We start from the raw sequence: 16,607 nt of genomic DNA on the forward strand, positions 1-16,607 counted from the left end.
CATATTAAATTTGTATAGAAAAGATGTAATATTAAGATATCTAATACATCAAATGCTCATGTTAAACATACAGATTGCTGTTTTACCTGTTCTTTAAGAACAGCTGAGTTTATAACATTGTTGGGTGTCTGAATAGATGTTGCCACATTATCACTTGATAAAGTGAATGAGTCAGAAGGATCCAGGGAGGATGAAGGCACACAGTGCTCCAGAACATCAGCAGAAACATTCTGAGATGCATGGACTTCAAACTCTAATGCAAGAAACAGAAAAACAACAAACAACTTGAAGATTCAGAAACAATTTTTGAATCCAATCTAAACAAATCACAGTAGCAATAATTTTAAGGAGACAAATATGTATTTTGTACCTTTCACAAACTAACTGCACTGAAGCATAACTCCATGCAAAGTTAAGTACTACCATGAAAACAACATGAAAATTTATACAGTCACACTAAATTTAGACTTGTAACTTACACAGAGGTTTCAGGAGGCAACTGTCATCAAAAATACCAGTCTTAACTATTGTCACTTATCAGAGTCTTTCAGTTTCAGAATGATCTCAAATCAATTTAAGTTACCTGTAAAACCATATCTGCAAATTCCTAACTTTTATAAATTTTTACCAAAACACTTGATAAAAGCAACTTTTCATTTTAGAACAGATCAAAAAAGATATCAATATAGGTAGTCACAGTTTTATGATCTTTTTATTGGTATTCCACATCATAACATCATCCAGTGTACTGGGAATTAAAGAGTTAATACTCCAGTTCTGTGGATCATCAGACTTCCAGGTATACCTGTCTCAGAAGAGAAGAACTATGAACCCCAGAGGACTTTGCACTGTTTTACATTTTTCCATTTTTCACTCAGAGAGAAAGAGAAGTGTTCACCTGTCATGAGACACAGACCTTTTTCCCCTTCCTCTTCCTCAGGGCACTGGCCCATGGGTCCCCACACCCCATTCATCACAGAACCAGGCCAAACTAGCCCATAAACCATTGACAATAGCTATCTTTTGATAACAAGTTAATAATTTTATAGCTAGTAAAGCAGAAACATAATTAGTATTGGCATGAGTTCTTTCATAGCAATTGTCATTTATGTTATAAATAAAAGGAACAGAAGATATTTACCAATCCTGCACTACAGAAATTACAATGCTTTTATGACAGATTCAGATATACACAAAGTAAAAAGACATTTTTACTTCTTTAATTTTACAATAAAATCCTACTATCTTTGACTTTCAAAATTCTGCCCATTTAATACATACATCACTCTGAAAGTGGAAACTACAATACAGAGAGCATAACACTACTTGATTGAGCAAATGCTCAGCTACAAAACAGTATTTTTCAATATAGTCACCAACACTAGGTATGCATTTTCATAAGTGATGAACAAGAGACTGTACACTGTACTTATAAAAATCTCCATGGCTGTCTAGAATCTGGTTCATAGGTTCAATAGGTTGGAAAGGACCTACAAGATCATCTAGTCCAACAATCCTCCTATCACTATCTACATTCTTCAAGCCATTCTGCCCCAAGCCTATAGCACTGCATGGGGTTATTGTGGCCAAAGTGCAGGACCCGGCACTTGACCATGTTGAACCTAATCACATTGAGCTCAGCCCAGCTGTTCAGCCTATCTAGATCCCTCTGAAGGGCCTCCCTACCCTCAGGCAGTTTGACACATCCTCCCAACTTGGTGTCATCTGCAAACTTACTGAGGGTACACTCAATCCCCTCATCTAGGTCATCAATAAAGATATTAAACAAGATAGGCCCCAGTACTGACCCTTGGGGGACACCACTCGTAACAGGATGCCAGCTGGACTTAACTCCATTAACCACTACCCTCTGGGCACGGCCCTCCAGCCAGTTCTCCACCCAGAGAAGAGTGAACCTGTCCACACCACGGGCTGCCAGTTTCCCCAGGAGAATACTGTGGGAGACCGTGTCGAAGGCCTTGCTGAAGTCCAGGTAGACTACATCAACAGCCTTTCCCTCATCTACCTGTCTGGTCACCCAGTCATAGAAGGAGATGAGGTTGGACAAGCATGACCTGCCCTTTGTGAACACGTGCTGGCTGGGTCTGATCCCCTGGTTGCCATGAACATGTCGTGTGATCTCCCTCAAGATCATCTGCTCCATAACTTTCCCTGATACCGAGTTCAGGCTGACAGGACTGTAGTTCCCCGGATCTTCCTTACGGCCTTTCTTGTAGATGGGAGTAACATCAGCAAGCCTCCAATCTTGTGGGACCTCTCCAGATAACCAAGAATGCTGATAGATGGCAGAAAGTGGCTTGGCAATCACCTCTGCCAGCTCCCTCAGCACCCTTGGGTGGATCCCATCTGGTCCCACGGACTTGTAGCAGTTCAGATGGAGGAGAAGGTCTCTAACTGTCTCTGCTTGGATCACAGGGGGTGCATTATGCGCCCTGTCCCGGACTTCCAGGTCAGGGCAAGTACCCTGTGCACAACTGTTCTGTCTATTAAAGACAGATGTGAAGAAGGCATTGAGAACCTCAGCCTTTTCCTTATCATCTGTGGTTACATTCCCTGCCTCATCAAGTAAAGGAGAGAAATTTCCCTTAGTTTTTCTCTTGCTATTAACATATTTGTAAAAGGGTTTCCTGTTCTCCTTTACAGCAGTAGCCAGTCTAAGTTCAAGCTGGGCTTTAGCATTTCTAACTTTCTGCCTGCAGGTCTTGGCCAGTTCTCTGTAGTCTCCCCAGGTAGCCTGTCCCATCTTCCAGAGGACACAGACTCTTCTTTTCTCTCAGAGTCTCAACAAAACTTCCCGGTTCATCCACACTGGTCTTTTTCTCCTCTGGCTCGACTTATGGGACATTGGGACAGCCTGCTCCTGTGCCTTTAAGATTTCCATCTTGAGGAGCATCCAGGCTTCCTGGACCCCTTTACCCCTCAGGAGCGAGTCCCAAGGGACCCTTGCAACAAGTGTCCTGAACAGGTCAAAGTCTGCCCTCCAGAAGTCCAAGGTAGCAGTTTTGCTAGTCACCCTCTTGACATCACCAAGAATAGCAAACTCCACCATTTCATGGTCACTCTGGCCAAGACAATCTCCAACCTTCACATCTCCTACTAGTCCATCTCTGTTAGTGAAGAGCAGGTCTAGCAAGGCACCTCCCCTGGTAGGCTCTTGCACCAGCTGTGTCAGGAAGCAATCATCCACACATTCTAGAAATCTCATGGACTGCTTCCTCTGCGCAGTATTATATTTCCAGCATATGTCAGGGAAGTTGAAGTCCCCCATGAGAACGAGTGCTGGCCATCGTGCAACATCTACGAGTTGTTTATAGAACACCTCGTCTATTTCTTCATCCTGACTAGGCGGTCTATAACAGACCCCCACCACGATGTCACTCCTAAAGACTATCCCCCTGATCCTTATCCATAGGGACTCTACTTTATCATTTCCAACCTCAAGCTCTTCAACATCGAAACACTCTTTGATATAGAGAGCTATGCCACCACCCTTTCTTCCCTGTCTATCCCTTCTGAAGAGCTTGTAGCCATCAATCCCAGTATTCCAGTCATGGGAGAGGTCCCACCATGTTTCTGTAATAGCCACAAGGTCATAGTTAGCCTGCTTCACAATGGCTTCAAGCTCTTCTTGTTTATTGCCCATGCTGAGTGCATTGATGTAGATGCACTTCAGCTGAGATATCTGCCTCACCCCTTTCTCCAGCACAGCCCCCTTAGGCTCTTTACTGGGGAGCCCTGTTTTATCCCCTTCCCCCATCACAGCTAGTTTAAAGCTCTCTCAATGAGTCCAGCTAGCTCCTGTGCTAGGATTCGTTTCCCCCTTTGAGACAGGTGCATTCCATCAACAGATAATAGGCCAGGAGCTGAGTAAACTGCCCCATGGTAAAAAAATCCAAAGTGTCTGTCTCTACACCAGCCTCTCAACCAATTATTCGTCACCTGTGATTTCCTAGCCCATTCTGTGTCCTTCACTGCCCCAGAAGGTATGGAAGCAAACACCACTTGTGCTCCCACCCCTTGAACTAATCGCCCTAAACCCCTGAAATCTCTTTTCATAGTTCGCAGACTTCTCTGAGATATTTCATTGCAGTCTGCCTGAACTACGAGTAACGGGTAGTAGTTGGTGAGGCATATCAAATCCGGGAGTCTTCTAGCAATGTCCCTGATCCGGGCCCCAGGGAGACAGCACACTTCCCTGCGGTTTGGGTCTGGTCTGCAAATGGGGCCCTCAGTTCCCTTTAGAAGGGAGCCACCCACTACGATCACCTTTCTTTCTTTCCTGGCAGCAGCAGTCTCAATGAGCGGAGTTCACTGCCTTGCCATTGGTGACCTCCTGGGGGAATCTTCCTGCACTTCCCCCCTTATCTCCTCTTCAACATCCAATGCTGCAAACCTATTACTTAGGGGGATCTGGGGACACAGCCCATGGTTCATCTTTCACATCACTGTCACCACTGCTAAAACTCAGCACCCTCCTTATTGCACTAGCATCCAACTCTTTGGACTGCATAAACATTCAGCAAGCATCAGTGAATGTCAGTGGGTGCTATTTTTTACCTAACTCTGCATGGAGGAATTCAATGACATACTTTTGTTTCACAGTCACCTCCATTTCAGATGCCATTTTGTCAGTCTGCTCTCAGTTGCCATCTGCCACATGGCAACAGAATTTAAGGAAATATTGGTGGGAAGGTTCAACTTCCACTGCCATACCACCATCATCCACTTATGATGTTGCTGGCTAATGTAATAAAATCGGAGGTATTCCTTTTGGATCAGACCTCTTATTAGTCAGTCCAAGCAGTCATGGCCATTAAGAATTTCATGGAAAAAAAAAAAAAAACCTACAGAAAGTTTGATAAGATTTTCTTTGAAATCATTTAATGACTACATGTTGACAGTACTATTCTGAAATTTCTGACATAAAGAGGACTTTTTGATAGAGTTAAGTGTGTCGATGCAATCAAAAAGTATATGCAGTTGCATTAGAAAAAATAGCTCACATTAACATATCTGGTGAACTGCAGAGATCACCCGAGGAAGACTCAGCTTTTCAAAGTCATCACTGAATGAATTGGATTGATACATTCACAAAGCAAATGAACATATAGGTTCATAGGTTCATAAGGTTGGAAAGGACCTACAAGATCATCTAGTCCAACCATCCTCCTCTCACTATCCCTACCCACTGAACTACTAAATCAAATCCCTTAGCACCTCATCTAAACACTTCTTGAACAGCGCTAGGGATGGTACCTCAACCACCTCCCCTAGGCAGGCCATTCCAGTGCCTGACCACTCTTTCAGAGAAAAAATGTTTCCTCAAATCTAACCTAAATCTTCCCCGGTGCAACTTGTGGCCATTCCCTCTCGTCCTGTCATTACTTATCAGGGAGAGGAGGCCCAGCCTCTCCTCACCACAACCCCCCTTCAGGAAGTGGTAGAGTGCAATAAGGTCTCCTCTGAGCCTCCTCTTCTCCAGACTAAACAATCCCAGCTCCCTCAGCCGCTCCTCATAAGACTTGTGCTCCAGACCCCTCATCAGTTTTGTTGCCTTTCTCTGAACACGCTCCAGGGCCTCAATGTCCTTCTTGAAGTGAGGGGCCCAAAACTGAACACAGTACTCGAGGTGCGGCCGTACCAGAGCTGAGTACAGGGGGATGATCACCTCCCTGCTCCTGCTGGCTACACTATTTCTAATACAGGCCAGGATGCCGTTGGCCTTCTTGGCCACTTGGGCACACTGCCGGCTCATGTTAAGCCGAGCATCAACCAACACCCCCAGGTCCTTTTCCTCCCTACATTCTTCAAGCCATTCTGCCCCAAGCCCATAGCATTGCATGAGGTTATTGTGGCCAAAGTGCAGGACCCGGCACTTGACCATGTTGAACCTCATCGCATTGAGCTCAGCCCAGCTGTTCAGCCTATCTAGATCCCTCTGAAGGGCCTTCCCTACCCTCAGGCAGTTTGACACATCCTCCCAACTTGGTGTCATCTGCAAACTTACTGAGGGTACACTCAATCCCCTCGTCTAGGTCATCAATAAAGATATTAAACAAGATGGGCCCCAAGGCTGACCCTTGGGGGAAATACACATTGGTCTAAAGGCATTCAAAATAACAAATTTGTTCCTTGGATCCAGTACTCTGTGTTCCACATCCTCTACCTTCCCCATTTTGGGACTCAGGTTAAGATAGATGAACCATGCATCTACCAAAAAGAAAGAAGAAAGACTACATGACAGAGAAACATCAGGGTGTTAAGTGAAGCAAGAATGTATTTGGACAAAGGGAGAGAGAAAAAAAAAAAGAAAAAAGAAAACCAGGTGAAAATGCTAGAGAACAGTATTTCAATAACAACAACAAAAAAAGAACAGGTCAGGTAACCAAGACCAACAAAACAGGACTTGGAAACAGCAGCACTTTTAACTCCTCTCCATAATCTAAATGCAACTTTTCAGGCTCCCTTTATGTAACATACATTATCTGTGAAATCCACTAAATATTCTACTTAATTTTCCACTGCCCCTCCAAAAGTCTGTTCAGAAAGGACAGCTTCCTAAAGCCATTATCTCCTCTGTTAATTCAAATGACAGAGAAGCCTATCTTCTGAGGTTTTTTTCTAAAAAAAAAAAAAAATTACAACAAAAACAACAATGAGGACTCAGTTTAATTCTGTCAGTTGGTACCCTGACTTTCAGCATGAAATCTGTTTCCAATACATGGAACATCAACTGAAGTAACATACCAGATAATTCTGACTGTGCAGACAACATGCTTCTCTGATTAGAACTGTTAGCTCAAACAGAAAAACCTTATGTAACACTGACTCTCAAGTTATTACTGCTCATCCTTTGATTAAGAGCGCTAGAATGCAGCCATTGTTAACACAAATAATTCATCATGAAAAGTAAAAAATATGGGACTGGGAGGAATAAGACAGCTTTTCAAATAACACATTTTTTGGGAGAGAACTTTCTATAACTAAGTAGAGCTTTCAGTGACATCAGATAAAAAATGTTCAGAACTGAGGGAAAAAAAAAACAAAATCTCAATTTTTCAACTGTCAAAATAAAGCCTGGAAAACAAGGGGCAACAACTAATAACCACTCTGAACACTATGCTTTAAAATTTTTCAACTAAACATATGACCTCACAGAAGACAAGGAATGAAGGCAAGCCTCTGAGGTACCTTTTTTTGGCTTGTCTGTTTAAAAAAAAATTAAAAAAAAAAACCTTTCACTTTCAGCAATAAGAACTCATAATTCAAGGAATATCTAAATTAATATTTGCTATGTCTGTAATTCAGGGTGCCTTAATTCATTCTTTTTGTGTGCATAACTGATGACAATTGCATTAGCATTTTAATTTGGCACAAAATCTGCACATGAAAATCACCCTTCAATCCTTCTTGCTTATCACATCACTGTTATCATAACTGAACAATTTCATAACCCCTGAAACAAAGATTTTCCTCTGATAAAACAGTGAGACTACATTCCGGTAGTTAATTTCAGTCAGTAGCTAGTTTCAATTGCTCTCTATCATCTTTGAGTGGTCTTGGAGAATGGGGGAGGTGCCTGAAGACTGGAGGATAGCCAATGTCACTCTGGTCTTCAAAAAGGGCAAGGAGGATCCAGGAAACTACAGGCCAGTCAGCCTCACCTCCATCCCTGGAAAGGTGATGGAACAGTTTGTTCTGAATGCCATCTCCAGGCAATTTGAAGAGAAGAGCTATCACGAATAGTCAGCATGGGCTCACCAGAGGGAGGTTGTGCTCTACCAACCTGGTGGCCTTCTATGATGTCACCACTAGCTGGGTGGATGGTGGGAAAGCAGTGGATGTAGGCTATCTTGATTTCAGCAAGGCATTTGATACTGTCTCCCATAGCATCCTTATAACAAAGTTGAGGAGCTGTGGAATAGATGAGTGGACAGTGAGGTGGGTTGAGAACTGGATGACTGGCAGAGCTCAGAAGGTTGTGATTGGTGGTGCAGAGTCCAGTTGGAGACCTGTACTTAGAGGGGTTCCTCAAGGGTCAGTGCTGGGTCTGGTCCTGTTCAACATCTTCATCAATGACTTCGATGAGGGGATAGAGTCCACCCTCAGCAAGTTTGCTGATGATACAAAGCTGGGAGGAATTGTTCATATACCAGAAGGCCATGCTGCCATTCAGCAAGACCTGGGCAGACTTCAGAGCTAGGCAGAAAGGAACCAAATGAGTTTCAAGAAGAGCAAGTGTAGAGTCTTCCACCAAAAAAGGAATAACTGTACGTACAAGTACAGGTTGGGGGATGACTTGCTGGAGAGGAGCTCTGCAGAGGGACCTGAGCGACCTAGTGGGATGACAAATGGGTCATGAACCAGCAGTGTGCCCTGGTGGCCAAGAAGGCCAATGACATCCTGGGGTACATTAAAAATGAATGTGGCCAGCAGATCGAGGGAGGTGACCCCACTCTGCCCTGGTGAGGTCTCACCTGGAGTACTGTATCTAGTTCTGGGCTCCCTGGTCAAAAAAAAAAGGAAAAAAAAGATCTCCTTGAAAGTGTACAGCAGAGGGCCACAAAGATGATAAAGGACCTGGAGTACCTTCTTATGAGGAAAGACTGCAACCTGGGTCTGTTCAGCTTTGAGAAAAGAAGATTCAGAGGGGATCTGATTCATATCTATAAACATTTAAGGTGCAGGAGGCAAAGGGAAGAGGCTGGACTCTTTTCAGCAGTGTGTGGTGATAGAACAAGGGGAAATGGCCACAAACTGAAGCATAGGAAGTTCTGCACCAATGAGGAACAAAATGTAACAGAACATTGATGGCAATGTTCAACCTTTATTGTCATACCACCACCATCTGCCTCTGATGTTGTGTACCAACATAATAAAATGGGAAGCATTATTTTAGATCTGCCCTCATTCTCAGTCCATGTAACAGACCCTCCATACTCAAAATTGAGAGTACTCTTTGAGTAAAGATGTTCCTTTTCTTCTATTCAGGATTGGCTTAAAAGTCAATCAGCATTTGAATTTATTATAACTATACTAATCTTTCTCATTTGTATTCCTCAATAGTGTGCAACTTTGAGAAGTATAGCTTCCGAAAATAATTACTCAGGAACATTCTTATGCCTATATTTCACAGCTGTCCACTATTTTATTGCATATACACATTCACATATTAGCATTTACAACAAACAGAAAACAGTAATACATTATTAACAACTAAAATTCTGTTTTTAATTAATTTTCTAAATCAATACCTGTAGGAAATGCTGCCCATGGAATAGCAAGAGATGTAGTCTGTCTGTCACCATTTCCACTCTCATAGCTTTCTGCTGCCTAGAAACACAGAAAAAATGTTATACTTTTTATAAAATGCTATATATATAAAAAGTCTAAATGTTTACCAAAGTTTTCATACAAGAACGTAAGTTTCTAACCTATTTAACCATTTACACTGAGCATGTATCTTACTGTCAGAAAATTACAGAGACTATGTTGACAAATAGAATCAAATATAAATAATCTACAAAGCACGTACAAGAAGAGTAGGTTAGAAAGGGAGATGTAAAATCTCTCAGTCAGCAATATAAAAATGTCTGAGCAATGAAACAACGTAAATGTAGTGGTATAATAGACCAGACATGTGGTATGTATAGAGGCATGAAATACATGTTTATTAAAGCTATGTTTAAAAAAATTGAAATTTAAGATTTATGATACTTGAGAATACTTATGCAGTTGAAGATTAAACAATATTTATCATCCCCTACTTCAGTACAACTCAAGAATAAAACATTAGTCTCCATTACTAAAGTACGTAACTAGTAATTTGAAGTTCTCATGAAGTTATAATTAACAGAATCACAGGTGTAAAACATTTCTTGGAATCAATACTGTCAAAACGATTTCCATGTAAATAGTTAGGTTTCAAATATTAAATCAGCATACCTCAAATCCTCCAAAATCATCATCATCCATTTTTCAACATGTACTACAGTACAGAAGAAATCCTGATTTAAAAACAAAACCAAAATCACTTATTATCTATATCCTATTTACCCCCCCCCCAAAAAAAAAATTGTCAAATGAAAGCTATGTTCTTCATTTTAAAGAACAGACTTAGTTATAATTAAATCCTGAAGACCAGCAGCAAGAAGTAATACAAAACTCCACACTGCAGGAAAACAAGTATATTTTACTGGTCAGTTTCATAAGACAAATGTGATAATCTTATTATCAACTAGGAGTCAAAAGAAAAAAATGGACTCTAATATTGAAATTCAAATGGCAGATGAATAAACATTTGGATACAACTGTATCCTAGCTCATTTATGTGCTCTTCCTAATGTTATCACCTCATTCAGAAAAGAGGATTCAGCCACTCAAACATTTCATCTCCACAAGCTATCTGACATCATCCTAATGTACAAGCTCTAAAAAAGATCAGGAGACCTACAGAAAAAAACACTTTTAAAAAATTCCACACAGAGGATTGCAAGGGCTACAGCTGCAAAATTTCTTTTAAGAAGCTAATTTCTAAGTTGGAATTTAAAAATCTTCAGGAGAAAATGTAAGCACAATGTTAAAGACCTCTTCAAGATAAGACAGTAACAAATGCTTTAAGATAGGAAAAATGGGGAAAGTTACTTCTAAAGTTATGCCTATTGCTCTGAAACAGCAGTCAGTTCCCTAGTATCTACATTAATGATACTAACAGCAACATAACCCAGTTCATCTGAATATTTAAAAAAAACAAGCAGGATTTCAGACCATTCGATTCTAAAATGAATAATTTTCTTAATTAATAACAAAAATAATTTAATGATATGGAACTACACAGCATACTGTACAGCTCTGTGATCATAAATTAAAATATAAAAATAGTTTATATTTTAAGTTCCTTTTCCTATTCAGCACTGTGATTAAAGCAAATATGTTTCCTACTTTTCCTATTTATTTTTCGCTGTCTGACAACGTTAGCACAAAATGCAGTATAGAAGAAACTTGCAGTGAATTTCTGGAAATTCTTCTGAGGACCTCCACAGAGGTCCTTCTCTAGGTTTCACGTAGAGGTTGATTTGGATTTCACAAACTGATCAGCATTTTTGAGTTGTAGCCCTAAATTCTGTGGTATTTCGAAATATTTATAGTTAAGCTGACATTCCTTTTACAAAACTGCAGGATAAGTTACTTTGCTAATGAAAGTAACCCAAGACATACATGGCTGATCATGGAAGGCTACAATAAATATATGCATTAAAAATTCACCATGATATGTGAATGGAGGATGATACATTGTTTTTTAATAAAATGCCAAAACATTTCTAAAGTTTACTGACTTCGGTTTATAGAAGGGAGAAACTTAATATTATGAAAGCACATCTTCAGAAACAGAAAAACTCAAAAGGTTTCGAGGACATCCCCAAATTTCTGTCAAACTGGACACTTTCAGTTTATATACACTGTTGAAAAACATTACCAAGAAAAGCTCAAATAAACATCTTCTAAAGTTGAACATTTATTTCCAAGTACTTATTGATTAACTTCAATTAAATCAATGCTGTTAAAAGGTAAGTAGATAGATCTGGTTCAAGTAGGATCATGAAGCATGATCCAATATTCACTTTTGATTTTAAGAACTACACATACTTTTAAGGACTGTAGTTGTTTAGATTTTTCTCAAGGGAGAAGGTGACTGGGTATTTTTCCAATCAGTATTAACCTTAACTAGTCAAATATTCATGCATTCTGTTAATATTCAGAGCTTTCATATATTACTGAAAAGTATGAAATATGCAAAGATAAATGACAGCAATGAAAGTGAAACTGGAACAGCACTACAGAATTAAGATAGCCATGTATAAATGAGAAAGTAAACACACTAGTAAGTGGCACACTTCACAGATTATATAGACAGTATAAAATTTAACCTAAGCCTGTGGTACTAAAAGGAATCTGAAAATTCTGGATGAATTATTTTTATTATAGAAGGCTTCTGTGTTAAACAATCCCTACTCTTGATTTTAAAAGAGCTTCAGTATGGGAAATAATGTGAATTGCTATCTACGTAAAACCATAAGAACACTCAATAACTGCACTCTAATTTGAATTAAAACAGATTATAGTATTAGGTCTTTTGGCATTAGTGATTATTGAAGCCTGATCTACTTTATAACAGAAACTTTATTTTAATATACTGAACACAACTGATTCAGCTAACAGAAAAGTTTCTGTGAAAAGCTGAACTTGATTTCTTAACTCTTACATTTGTTGATGCGTTTTGAAAACTCCGAACTAATTGCTTTAGAATAAACTCAGTCTAAAAACACATTCCTGAAATACATCCAATATTGTCAGTGTGGCTTAGCACCTTAACAAGAACTTTTAAAACTAGGGAATAGTAGTGTTCTAAACGTATTAAAAGAATCAGCATTCATATAGCTATCAGGGCTAGAGCCTTAAGAAAGGTAAATTACTATTTTATCTACACTATGCCTGTCATGTCTTCAGGTCCCATAGGTTCTACAAGAAGTTATTTCAAATACTACACTCCAAAAAGCAGATTTTCTCACCAAAGAGCAAGAGAAACTCTTTCACAAAACCAGTTGTTATATCTGGAGAAAGTACATTCTACATTCAGTACCATGTTTTAGAAGACAAACTGGAATAAATTCAGAAGTGTGTAACAAACCAATTTTGGAAAGGTATAAAACCAGAGAAGTACGGGTGGAGTAGGGCTGAGGGAAAATAAAAAATCTATAAAATATGAAAAATACACTGATGAATCAATTTATCATCACATGCACCACTTCAGTTCAGTAAAAACAGATGTCTCTGTAGGAAAAACACATACTAAACATTAGCAAGGATTTCCAAGAAGGCAACAACAAACCACAACAAGAACACTAAAACCTTAGAGATACATAAAACAGAAATAAGTCACTTTTGACAAAGACGAACAAAAACACAGGGCAAAAGAAAAAGGAATAACTTGCAATGATAAAGATGATAGATCCTGTAACATTTCCACATAAAGTATTCATAATCTTGAGATCATCATCAGATTTATCTTAACATTACATTGCTCCACAAATTTTAACAGGAATTTCTTGGCTGTAATAGCACGACTAATCTTTGAAGCATGTGACATACCATTTAAATAGAACAGCAGAAAAAAAAAATCACAAAGAAATCCAAGAAGAATCAATGGTGTTTCTATGTCTAACTGCTAATCCACTGATTTCCAAGTCTTCAGAATTCCATATGAATTCTAGGCTAAGTGATGCTCAACCAGCTAGGAAGGATCCCTTGCTATGTAGAATACACACAGTTAAGTATTGTAAGTACATTACAATTTAAAGCATAGACTATGTCCCGAAACTTGGAAAAAGGATGTTTTGGAAATTCATTGGTTGACGTGTACTATGACTTTGACTGACATGAACAAGAGCTAAGACTAGGAGACTTTTGAAACATATTACCTCTTGCATAAAACTTTTCTTTCCTTATGGACTGGGAACAATATCTCACAGAACATTAGAATAATTTGAATTGAAAGAGACCTTTAGAAGTAATCTAGTCCAACTCCCCTGCAACGAACAGGAGAGACATCTTCAGCTAGATCAAGATGCTCTGAGCCCCATACAGTCTGACCTTGAACATCTCCAAGGATGGGCTTTCTACCACCTCACTGCTTCAGTTCATTACCCTTGTTATAAAGAACATTTTCCTTATATCCAAGCTAAATTACCCATTCTTTCATTTGAAGCTATTTCCCCTTGTGTTATCACAACAGGCCCTGCTAAATAGTCTGTCCCTTTCTTTCTTATATCTTGCTTTAGATACTAAAAGTCCTCTACTAGATTCTCCCAGAGCCTTCTCTTCTCCAGACTGAACAGCCCCAGCTCTCTATGCCCACCCTCATAGGGAAGGTGTCCCATCCCTTGGATCACTTCTGTGGCCCTCCTCTGCACGTGCTATAACAGGTCCATGTCCTTGCTGAAGACTCCATATATGGACGCAGTACACCAGCTGAAGTCTTACCAGTGCAGAGTAGAGAGACAGGATCACCTCCCTTGATCAGCTGACCACACTTTTGATGCAGCCCAGAATATGGTTGGCTTTCTAGGCTACAAGGGCACACTGCTGTCTCATGTCTGGCTTAGCACTCACCAGTACCCCAAGGTCATTTCTTTCAAGGCTATGCTCTATCATTTCTTCTAGTTTGTAGTGATGGTGGAAGTTGTTGCAATACAGGTGCAAGACCTTGCCTTTGAATTTGTTGAACCTCATGAGGTTCTCCTGGACTCACTTCTCAAGCCTGTTTAGGTCTGTCTGGGATGGCATCCCATCCCATAAGCATATCAACTGCACTGCACAGGTTGGTGTCATCTCAAAATCCCTGCTGATACCACTGATTAAGATGCTAAAGAGCACTGGTCTCAGTACTGACCTGAGGGACACCACTCACCATGATTTCCATCCAGACATTGAGCCACTGGCCACCACTCTCTGCGTAAGATATCATAACCAGTTCCTCATCCACTGACAAGTCCACCCCATCAAATCCACATCTTCCCAATTTGGAGAAAAGAACGTTGTAGGAAACCATGTTAAAGGCCCTTGTTTAAGTCCAGAATGAAGACATTGGTGGCTCTCCCTTGTGCAATGATACAGTTATAGTACCATAGACAGCCACATGGATGGTCATGAAGGATTTGCCCTTGGTGAAGCCATACTGCTTGTCTGTTATCACCTCCCTCTCTTCCAGGTGTCTTAACATAGCTTCCAGGAGGAGGCTCCATAACCTTCCCTGGCACTAAGGTGAAACTTAACAGGTTGGTAGTTCCCTGGGTCATTCTTTCTATCCATCTTAAAACATGAGCGTGACATTGCCTTTTCCCCAGCCAGTGACTTTACCTGACCACCACAACTATCTCTGAGAGTGGCCTGGCAACTACATCAGCCAGTTCCCTCAGGACTCTAGGATGCATCTCATCAAAATCCGTAGATTTATGGATGTTCAAGTTCCTTAATTGTTTGCAAATCTGATCTTTGCCCTCAGCAGGAGAGGCATCACTCCCACAGTTCCCACCTTCTGAACAAACTACTCAGGGAATGTGCTGTTGCCAGTGAAGACTAAAGCAAAAAAAATGTTTTATGGCATCAGAATTGGAAAGAATACATTAAGTGCTGGCAACCCACAGAAGGATTAAAAAAAAAAGCAATAAAACAAGCAACAAACCCAAGTCTTACCATGACTAGATGTGGTCTCTTAAAACACGCCTGTTACTGCAATTAAATAACTGTAAAATTAGGTAATAAGGAATCAACCTCCAAAATGCAGACTCACAGAAATTATGATTGGAAAAGACAAGCAGGTAACCCATACAATTCCCAAAACATTAGCTCTCCAAACAGCCACATCCTGCAGTGCTTCAGAAGTTACTCCCAGAGTCACATTCCTGTGAAAAACAACCTCTTCACAGATAACAAAGATGTAAGCCACTGCATTTTCATTAAATAATGGATTTTATGACCAAGACTGTATTCAGCAACTCACAGCAGATCATCTAGTTCAACCACCTGCAAAAAGCAGGGTCAAAACTGTGATATTTGTTCAGGTCATTTTCTATGATTGGTAATAATGCACAATTAAAGTATTCAAACTTGAAGGGTCTGCAACACAGGTCTTATGAGCTGAGGAAACAGGGACAATTTAGTCTGGAGAAGATTCAGAGATCTTATTGCTCTCTACAAATGCCTGAAAAGGGAATGTATCAAGGCAGGAGTTTGCCTCTTCTCCCAGATAACTAGCAATAGGACAAGAAGTAATGGTCTTCAGTTGTTCCAGTAGATGTTAGATGTTCAGGTGGGATGGTTTAGAAAGAGTGGTAAGGTATTGGAACACGCTACCCAGGGGTGTGGTGTGTGTCCCTGGAGGCATTCAAGGAAAGGAAGAAAAGAGTGGATGTGGCACTGAGTAACATGGTTTAGTGGGTATGGTGGTGATGGCTTGATGGTTGGTCTAGATAATCTTAGTGGTCTTTTCCAACCTTAACTGGAATAATAATTCCAGGAAATACAAACACGTATACATATCTGAGATGCTCACAGACTTTCCCATAAACACAGCCACCAAAGCTCAATCATCAGCTTAATACTCATCATGAGTATTTTGTGAAATACACTTATCTAATATCTAATACACAGACCAAGATCATGTTTTTATACATAGGAAGATGCATAGATTTTCACAAAGAATAAGACAAAAAAAGTAAGCTGGGTGACCCCCCCCCCCGCCCTTTCCCAATCCAACTGTTTGGAGGAGAAGAAATGTTGTAATCCCTCCATAAATCTGAATATGAAGAATATCAGGAAGTCAAGATTAGTAGAGATACAAACATTGAATTAAGAATTCTTAATTTGTCTACCCCTTGTAAGAAATCAAATGAATCAAGTCCTAATATTTAAGTCAAATATAAGTTTGATTTGATAACAGAAACAACTAATTTTGCCAGATACATACTAACCACCATTAACTGGAGTGCAATTTTGAGAAGGCAGCTATCTTTCTTCTTTCTTACAGA

The 16,607-nt window shown here is 40.0% G+C and overlaps 1 protein-coding gene across 9 annotated transcripts in view; it reads right to left on the bottom strand.

The window, feature by feature from the left end:
- Positions 1 to 16,607, bottom strand: part of CCDC91 (coiled-coil domain containing 91) — a 143,273-nt gene that overhangs the window by 113,762 nt on the left and 12,904 nt on the right. For 7 of the 9 annotated variants that reach the window (XM_065742332.1, XM_065742333.1, XM_065742329.1 and 4 more), the window contains exons 1-3: positions 9,967 to 10,072; positions 9,276 to 9,354; positions 87 to 253 (exon numbers count right to left, since the gene is read on the bottom strand). In XM_065742332.1, coding sequence (XP_065598404.1) covers positions 87 to 253; positions 9,276 to 9,354; positions 9,967 to 9,996 — 276 coding nt within the window. In that variant the 5' untranslated portion in view covers positions 9,997 to 10,072. Of the gene's footprint in view, positions 1 to 86; positions 254 to 9,275; positions 9,355 to 9,966; positions 10,073 to 13,170; positions 13,332 to 16,607 lie in introns of those variants that run through there. The other 2 variants (XM_065742327.1, XM_065742328.1) reach the window with 2 other exon arrangements.

Source organism: Cyrtonyx montezumae, unplaced genomic scaffold, assembly GCF_038088225.1.
Source record: "Cyrtonyx montezumae isolate F1298 unplaced genomic scaffold, pur_monq_1.0 scaffold_3, whole genome shotgun sequence".
NCBI lineage: Eukaryota > Metazoa > Chordata > Aves > Galliformes > Odontophoridae > Cyrtonyx > Cyrtonyx montezumae.